The sequence below is a fragment of the Aulonocara sp. 'chitande type north' Nkhata Bay genome, linkage group LG3, assembly GCF_057382095.1.
Source record: "Aulonocara sp. 'chitande type north' Nkhata Bay isolate Kocher_YH1m ecotype deep benthic linkage group LG3, A_spYH_male_GT1.1, whole genome shotgun sequence".
In the NCBI taxonomy this organism is placed as follows: Eukaryota; Metazoa; Chordata; class Actinopteri; order Cichliformes; family Cichlidae; genus Aulonocara; species Aulonocara sp. 'chitande type north' Nkhata Bay.
Window position 1 is genome coordinate 46,378,542 of NC_141346.1, and position 9,709 is coordinate 46,388,250.

At 41.0% G+C, this 9,709-nt stretch overlaps 1 protein-coding gene across 2 annotated transcripts; it reads right to left on the bottom strand.

Moving 5' to 3' along the window:
* Positions 1-407: 407 nt before the first annotated feature.
* myoz2a (myozenin 2a) lies at positions 408-9,562 on the bottom strand. Of its 2 annotated transcripts, XM_086283451.1 has the most exons (6): positions 7,676-9,562; positions 6,765-6,848; positions 5,871-6,037; positions 3,668-3,812; positions 1,604-1,787; positions 408-940 (listed from the first exon to the last, which is right to left on the bottom strand). In XM_086283451.1, the coding sequence occupies exons 2-6, from the start codon at positions 6,844-6,846 to the stop codon at positions 715-717; spliced, it is 804 nt and encodes a 267-aa protein (XP_086139577.1). In that variant the 5' UTR covers positions 6,847-6,848; positions 7,676-9,562; the 3' UTR covers positions 408-714. The 2 variants fall into 2 exon arrangements, with proteins under 2 accessions (XP_086139577.1, XP_086139568.1); XM_086283442.1 differs by lacking the exon at positions 7,676-9,562 and having other exon boundaries at positions 6,765-6,855.
* Between the last annotated feature and the right edge of the window lie 147 nt (positions 9,563-9,709).

Below are 9,709 nucleotides of genomic sequence, written 5' to 3' on the forward strand. Positions count from 1 at the left end.
GTTGTAGCTGGGGTGCCTTCCAAAATAGGCTGTTGTGGTAGTAAACAGAAAGACAGCGGCCACAGCTTATCAAACGTCAATCTTTCTTCTGCTTGGCATAGCCAAAAGGTGAGAGACACATCAGTCAAGTCGCTCATATCGCTGAAGCAGATTTGATTTGTCAGGCAGTGTAACCTTGAGGCACGTTACACTGGCTCACATGGATCTCTGGCCTCTCACACACTATGATAACTGAGAAATTTGCATAGGACTATGGCACAAAAATGCACCGTCCTTCACTGGAGCTAGCTCATACCAACCCGTATCGCACACATACATATTGCATTCTGTTCCCTTTCCCAAAACAGAAATGTGCAATTTTTTCCCTTTCTTTTGAAACCAATTAAAAGGAAAATCAAAAATTCTGATTGGATTTTTGATCATTGTACGCCACTTTATTGAGCAAAAATGTGAGATAAAATCTGTTTATGAAAATCAGTATACAACAGTTTTCAGTAGTGTGCCTGTCTAATGTACACAGTGATTTTTTTAAATTATTCCCTGCAGTGCAACAGTTAACATCAGTGGAAAGACCAAAGGGTGCTACATACACGCTAACTTGAACCAGCAACACCCAACAGGATGCTCTGTTCTGACTCCAGCATCACTCCACAAACAACAACCTCAGGTTAAGCAACTAAGTAGACAGCATCTCTGTGTGACTTCAACACGGGTTCAAAGGTCTTCTGACTCAGGGATGAGCGCATTCTCGACAGAAACATTAGGGAGGGGGACTGGACCACCCGTAGACACCCACCCCAGAGCAGCTCTGTTGAAGGAGGGTCGAATTACCGGGGTGTCCCCTTGGAGCTCCGGGAGCTCTGGGAGGATTTCTACCTGAAGGGTCTTGACAGGAGCAGGCCTGGGTGCTTTGCTGAAACCACCGAAAGGGGTTGCCACCCTGGAGATGACAAAGCCACGGTGTTAACAGCAGACAACATGTGCTAATGAGAGAAACTTGAAGTGACATTTGAAGTGATGCAATTAATTAAAGCCAAGCAAAGACATTGACCCGGGGACATTTCTAAGATACAGTTGCTGAGTGTGAGAAACACTGTGCAACGAATGAGGTGAAGGACAGTATTTTCTTTGCTCACTCACCACTTGCATTCATGCTATATTAAAGCAAGAATGTATCATTCAGAGAGAGTTAGACTTTTGAATGGATGCGATTTACATTCATAAATAGTAAAACACACCCTCAACAGTTATATATTTAAATGTTTTATTGTTATAACTTCACTTTTAACTCCTAATTTCCATTTGTGTTTCCATTTGTTCACCTGTTTCAGGGATGTCAGACTTATTTTACATCGTGGGCCACATAAGGTCTGCTTTGATTCAAGTTCATGCAAAGAAGTTTAACTGTGCATTTAATCTCAGGGCTATCTTTTACATGATTATTTTGATCTAGTATGAATGGCCATGGGTGAGGCCTTTATCAGTAGGAAAATCTGTAAAACGTCATTTAAAACTCCAAAATATATGCCCTCTTTTACATTTGAAAGGATGATTCTGGCCCTCGGGCCTTATATTTGACACATCTGACCTATTTGGGAATTACCTGTTGAAGCTTTTGTACCCTGGCAGGTCTTGTTGAGGTGCCAGCTCTGGCATGCGGGTGATGAGAGTGTCAGCCAAGGCAGGGTCATTGATGATGGCCTGCTCCCAGGGTGAGTGGTAGGACTTTGGCACAGCTGTACTGTTGAACTTCTCCGGAGGGATGTCTTTCAAAGGACCTCCATACCCTGGATAAATTATACAACACTGGCAGTGAAGGCATGTGGGGCTTTTCTGTTTTTCTATGTCAAATAAAGACCAGGTGTTGGCTTTTTCCACACGGTTCGCAAACCAGAACTTTGTGAGAGTCAGTTCAAAAGACTTCTTCAACAGCCACCAGCGAACGTACTGTCCAAAGAAAGCAGATCCTTCACTTTCATCGCAGATCTGAAGAAAACTTGAGTTCAGAAGTGAAAAAACGTTTCCCCTTTCCACCGTCTGTAACTGTTAAACTTTTAACTGATTTTGGTTTGTCTTTTAGTTTGACTGCATGTAAATACAAAAGAACAAAGAGATCAGGTCATTTCAGACTAAAGGAAAGTGACATTTAAAAAAAAATATCTTCATCTGTATTTTGTTACAAATGTGTACCTAATTTAACAGCAGTCTAAGTGTCCTGTCTTTCTTCTTTAGCTCCTTTTTTTCTCATTAAAGTTCACAGCCAAACAGAATAAAGGCACAGCTTCCCCGTGTTTGTGCGTGTGGGTGTGTGGATGCATGCCTGCATGTATGTCTCCCCACATACACTGTGTGTGTTGATGGGAGAGTCCAATCGAAAGTACTATCCTTCAAACCCAGCGCTTCACTCAGGGGGGCTTGCAAGCTCGGCGTTACATAACACGGGCCGCTGTGTCACGTCCTAACCCCTCACAATGAACAATTCCCCCTTCCTGAGTTTATGTTTTGCCCTGAGGAGGAAGCAGGAGAAACCAAACAGACCTGTGGGGAAGTTTACAGATTTTTTTGGTAGGGGGGGAATAATCTATGACAAAACACTGTGTAAAAATGTTTCTGAGGCCATGGGATATTATTCCTGTGGTTGGACGTTTGGCTAAGCTGATACTTTCGTGGGAAAGGATGATTACACCCCAGTTTCATGCAGGGATAAAAGAAGGAACTAAACCAAAAAGGAAATGTGAAAAAAAAAAACAGCAGTTGGCTTAATTAGTGTCCAAGTGGCCTGATAACTAAAGGCACGTTTGCTTATTCCTTTTTCCATTGTTGAAAAATGGCACAAAAATAACTTTTTGTGAAGTTGAAATGGGCTTACTGTATATGACTATTGCCTGGCATGCACTCCTACAGTAAGTGGATGAGTGGGCTATTTTAAACATAATTCCCATTTGATACCTGATGCACTTTGGCCGGATTTCTGCTACAGTTGGACTGACTTCATTCACATACCCTGGGGTCTGTGTCCGGTCCACAAATAGCACCCCACCCTAGTGTCAACACGGTCATCCTTAAATCATGGTTTTGTGTCAGCTGAGCAAAATTAGGACATGAGGGAGGATGTGAGTGCACAGCTGATGGTATCAGCAGCACAAGAGCCAAACAGGAAACGGTTTCCGTGAGTAAAACTCAACGAATTTTAGAATGATGGTAAGAGCTGATTGCAATAAGGACGGTTGAATAAAAGGAGTAGACATGAGAGAAGGGAGTAGGATGAATATATAGAAATAAATAAAGGAGTCAGGCTCAGAGAGGGAGAACAGAAATGTGTAATCATATTTAGCCCGAGGCCAGCAGATTCCAGGCAAAGAAGAAAATTGTTTTCCTGCACGATCAAAGCCTGCTTGAGTACAAACAACGAGAAACAGTTGAATCCATATCAAAACACGGCACATCTAGTACTTTGTGCAGAGCACATGTGCGCAGTCACTCTGCTGGGAGCTGTACTTAGCATTCATCATACAGCAAAAAGACCAAAGTTTAGTACAACACAATTAACGCAAACAGGTTAAATGGATAGGAACAGCTGAATATAAGTCAGTAGTATATCACTGCTGTATGATTTTGAGTCCTTGGAAAGTTTTTTCAGTGCACTGTATCACACAGCTTTACCTACCCGGAGCAATGCGGGTGGGATCTGGCACCATTTCCATAGTTGTTGTGTCACATGTCACTTTCGGTGGCTGGTCAACACCTACGTTGTTCTGGCCGCTGTGGCTGTCAGTGGTATTCCCAGTCTCAGTTTGGAAGATGGCAATGCTCTACAAGAAAGATCAAAGAGGTCATTCGGGCCCACAAAAAAGGTTTGAAACCATTTATCAATCAGTTGATTCCTGACAATTCATATCAACGTTTCACACGATTTTTGGAACATTTTCGACAGCATTTGTTTGGTTACTTGGTAACAGGAGAAACAAGCAGCAAACATCTTGCCATCTTTGAGGTTAATATGACATAAAAATGGATAACCATGACATGCATATCAAAGTTTCCTCAGTTTAGAAGTCATAAATCTAAACAGTAAATCAGTTGTATCTTCATTGCAGCGATATCACATGATAAGCACATAACAGATCTTCAATTTTCCACGTTTTCCTTAAACAAAGGAGCTATCGGTTTGTCCAGTTGTCTGTCCATTTGCCCTCTACATTCGAAATACTATTCTCTGGACTGAGATGAAATGTACTGCAGCCCCAGCACCCGGCTTTTCATCCCCTCTGAAAGATATTTATGATGATTTACTCGAGGATTTCCTCAGGAAATGTTGACAACTTGAAACAAAATCCTTCTATTGCCCAGAGCAATAAACAAACCGAGATATCTAAGTCCTTCATACATCAAAGATGAGGGGAAAAACTTCTCTTGAGCATAATAATTATTTTATCTGTGGACTTAAGGGGGGCATTGAAAAGTACACAAGGGAACCACACAACTAAATTAAAGAGGACATAACTACGGATCCTAATTAATTAGATATAACAGAGAGAAACCTGGCTTTACTTGATTTTGCTGTGCGCTGTGAGACATGAACTTCTTTGTGTGACCAGATCAGCGAATGGTACCGCTGAGAAAAGAAAATGCTAACTTGGCGTGTTGCCCATCCATACACAAAGGAACATTAATAAAACCACTTATGACCAACTGCACGACTTGTGCTACAGATACACTGCCCTGTGTTTGTGGCACAAGCAATATAAACACTCGAAGTGCTTATACTTTGTCAGGATGTAAGGTGGAATGTTTTTCATGTTTTGGTGAAAGAAGATGAATTAGGAAAGGGATAATCGGGCATGAAAAATATGCACGCTAGCAATGTGGAATTCTTACGGTACCCTCTTAATCTTTATCCCTACAAATGATCATAAATTTATGTGCATTTCAATGATTAGTTGTGCAGTATAATGAGATTATCTGCTTATTTGCTGTCTTATCAGGAGTTAGGTGGTTAAAAGATTTAAAGATTGCAACCTTGGGTGCTAAAGAATTGACCGTTAGAGATGCCAAGAACTGCCTCCACTAGTGACTGAATCCCCATAGACTCCAGTAAGTAAATGCTCAGCTTTAGACCAGAGATGAACATGTCTCCAACCTATTACAAAAGACAGCTTGGGTTTGTATCAAAAGTTTAAGTTCTGCATGATTAAAAGCAGTAACTGGTCAGCACCAGGCTGGTAGCCATCTTTAGACTTCATCTTGGTGGCTGAACTGGACCTCAACAGTGTGTTTGTGATCTTTATCCTTTCTGGGGCCTTTTAATTAAAATATCTGACTCACATTATTGTTTAATGTGAGCTACAGTGGCCACATTAATGCTTTAAAGTATCCATTAACAGCTACGTATGGGATTTACATGCTGTTATGTTGCAGTGATCTTAAACTGGTACAGTTCAAACAAAGAAGATATGAAATGTGGATTATAAAGTTGTAGAGGACAGATTTTTTGGGGGGTTTATTGTTGGGTTGGTTGTGTTGGTTAATTTGATTAGTTTGGTTGGTGTTTGGGTTAGTTGGGTTGATTGATTGTTTGTTTGTGTTGCGTTGGGTTGATTAGCTTAGTTGGTTAGATTAGGGTGATTGGTTCGTCTGGTTAGTCAGTTTGTTTGATTTAATTAGTTTTTATCTTTTGAGAGAGTCAAGGTAACTGGCTAGCAAATCTTCCTGATAAGGTAGCCTGCTACTGCCTGCAGCTTTAACTGTAGTTCCTACGCAAACATGAACAAGGACTCGATTTTGGGACCTATTGTTGAAAAAGAAGATTTTTTTTCCCCAATATCTAAAGATTTCTTTAAGATAATAATTTAGACCACAGTTCTTCTTACATTCAGCTGTGTGTTGTTTTGGTTCTGGATGCTCTCAAAAGTGTATTTTTCTGATCGTCTCTGACGCATTTTGAAGAGACGGGAGCCCCGGTTGGAGGCGAAAGACAGCTCCTCCAGCATTATGTCCTTAGGCACACTCATCTTCTTTCCCAGATCCATTTCTATATCTGAACAGAAGGAAACAAAACAAGACACTAAACAACTTGTGTTTATTCAGTGCTTGAATCAGACTTCTGACAAGACAAATGTATTTTCACGATTCCTATACTCCCACCTATGCTGAATCAAATTAAATCCATACAGGAAAAAAAAAAACCTCCCTGCACAAAAGAAAAAATCCTGTACATGGCTGCTGACTTAGCATTCCTGCCAGTATGATGAACGAGGAATTATCTTCCCTCGTAATCAGCTCATATTCAGTGCTTGTTTTATGGTTTGCTCCGCATGTTAGCTACTGCATGCTGATCATGGAGATGTCATCGACCTATATTCAAGCGTGAGACACATAATTTGCCAGAATATCTTTCAGCTGTCAGTAGCCTTCAGACCCTCCCCATCCCCAAGGCGCACAGTTGTCCACGCCCTGAAATAGCGTGTTCAAAGGAGAACGACAAAGGATTAGTTACTATGAGCCATAAAAGTAGTCATTTGCTTATTTATAGGATCATAGAGGGGAAGGTTGGCAACTGTTTTGCTAGAAAATGATGGGCTCATGCCTTTTATAAAGTAAATTTTGGAGAATTTGACAGTAAGGCTAACAGATCTGTACTGTAACTTATGGTGTTGTTAACTAATTGTCTTTGTTTACATATTTAATGAAGAAGGTAAGAGCAGAATGTGGGAGGTCAGAGGGATCAGGAAAACATGCAAGTGAAGAGGAAACGATACAGCTACCTTCTTGGGCTTGAACCTCCCTGCAGATTGCTGCTGCCTGCATTTTCCTCTCTCTGGTTGTCATGGTGGAGAACTGTGACATGGCTGCCATTGGGGAGATTGGGGTGAGGCAAAAAGTCACAGGAGACAGTGCACATCAGTACAATCTGTTCAAATGTACAATCAAAGACAAAAGCAAGGCAGCTGCATGTTAGTCATCAAACACCCACAACACGCACAAAATCCCACCGAAGCAGATAGAATTTATCAAGGCAGTGAAAAGGGCAAAGTTAGCACTTCCCTTTAAATAACCTTGGGCTGTTAAACGCCAAGCACATGCTCTGCAGATATGGCAACCAGCAGTGTCAGGGGCGTCTCAGAATCGATATGTTTGAAATTACCCAAGTTGTCACATCGAACATGTGAGACAGCAGATTAGAGAGCAAATCGGAAAGTTTACACCGAGGTGTCGGAGAACACGAGTGTTTTATTAGAATCCAAAATGCTTTTCACAAAGCAAAGAACAATTTCTCAAAGAACCAACGAGCATTTCACAGCAAGTCTTCAAATTACCATCACTTAGAAATCAGTTGATAACAGACAAGGTTGCAAAATGCTTTACCTCCAATACGCTGTTGTGTAGATATATATATATGCTATTTATAGCTTTGTATTTGAGGTACATTCGCTTTAAATAAATCAGGACATATCCCATATATACAATTAAATTAATACAGAAAAAAGACATACATTTTCATGTATGTGTTCATTAAAAAAATAAAAAAATAAATATAAAAGCAAGCTATCACACCAACAGTAAAATACAGAGGGACTGAGTGTAGGTGGCAGAGAGAGTCATGCTTGATTAAAAGTGCAAGTGTCACGTTAGACATGGACAGCACACCTGTGGAGAAGCCCAAGCGATGGCTTACCTGTCCTGAAGGACCCTCAGGGGGTTGTCTCAAGTTGTGCCTGTCTCCTCGGGGAAAGAAAGGTGAGGTCAGACCGGGTAGTGTGACCCGTGTGGGCGCTCACGCTCCCCGTTACTGAGGCTTGTGTTGGGGAGGGCAGCAAGTGGGGGCTGCAGCCTGTGAGTGACTGAATGAGTGGGTGGGTGGGTGGGTGTCAGTTTGTCTGTTGTCATTGGTATTTAGTTCACAAGCAGAGGGCGACTAAATTTAGACCGCTGCCACTATTACTTCACTTGCCCAACACCATCTCCCTTGGCCCGGTGTTATTACAGTAGCTCAGAATGAATCTGTGTTCATTTCAAAACAGGCAAACATTTACCTAGCGGGCACTTTTAGAGTTATTATGTAAAAAAAATGAGAATGAACTTAATGAAAAAAGCAAATAAATAAATAAAAGGCAAACACTTTTATTAGGCATACCTGTTACCCAGTCGGATAACTGCAACTCACTGCATTTAGGCATGTACAGTGCTGTGCAAAAGTCCTAAGCCGCCACTAATTTCTTTATATATTTGGAAAATATAAAGTAGGTGCAGAGATTGAAAATCAGTATTTGGTACGATCGCTTCCATTCTTCAACACAGTCTGAGCTCTCTTAGGTAGCTTTCTCGTCATTTCTTTAAGTAGCCTTCAGATATAGTTCTCCAAGCTTCTTAAAGGACATTCAAAGAAGAAAGCACACACTGCAAGCTCTGCGGAGGCCATTGTGTTTGACTGCGAACCAGTGTGTGTTTTTCTATGCTGATATGCTTTTACAGCACTGGCAGTATTTGGGATCATTATCATGCTGAAAAATGAAGCTGTTACCAATTAGACAGAACCCCCACCATGCCATATAGATGGCCGAAGACACTCAGTGTTGTCCCTCGCTATCCTAACACATCAAAGATGTCTTGAACCACAAATTTCCCACTTGGATTAATCACTCTCTGAGACCTGTTGCAACTGATTTTCAGTCTATTTCTTGTATAATCCGACAGTCTCTCCTCCATGTTTCCCTTTCTTCAGAATGCTTTCTTGACAGCCACCCTTCCACTGAGACCATTTCTGATGAGGCTTCAGTGAACAAAAAGGACTGAAAATGAATGAAAAAGCAGCTAATGTCAAAAGAAAAACTTTGAAAGACCTTCAGAAAGACTAGAAAACTATTCTTCAAGAGCACAAAAATTGCAAAAAAAAAGTCTGGAAGCTAAAGAAGTAACAAATGTGGGGCGATTACTAGATCTGTAGTTCGGATAAACTTAAATGAAAACCCTCTGGAAGATAAAGTGAGGATATATCTGGCAGTTGATAAGTGTTGGAGGAATTGGAGTTGCTCTAACTATACATAGGGCAATAATGTGCTGCCAGCTTGCAACTTTTCTAATAGACATGCATTGAAAAATGCTAAAGACATGAAAACTCGCTTAGTAAACCACTGACAAAGCTTTAACATCAAAATAAAGCTGTTTCAGCACTCAGGAAATTGCTATGCACAGCTAACATTAAATATATTCAGTGACATCCACCACGGGAACATGGTCCCCTCAGGGCTTGCAGACCAATCACATACTATTTGTTTTAAGTGCCATCATGTGATAAAGGAAGTACCAAAGTCTAATGGAATTCATTTACTTTATAATACCATCACAATGTTTCCAACGACCTTGCTACATTTAATTTAGTCTCATTTCCCACCAGTTTTTTAAGAAGGCAGGCTGAGTTTGCGGCACATAGCAGAGCTACAGTATGTTGGATTCAGGGTTGGATATCAAGCTGAGTGGCATAACTGCACTGCATAGTGAACAGAAAGCTATGCCTGGGACACAGAATAATAATAAAGTTATGTCCCAAAAAGTTGATTCTGTTCATCTGGACATAGCGTGACTGAAGAAGTCACTTGGATGAGTTATGTTCAGCTGAACATAACTCATCCAAGTGACTTCTTCAGTCACGCTATGTCCAGATGAACAGAATCAACTTTTGGGGATTTTCTTACTTGGATAATTGAGCGTG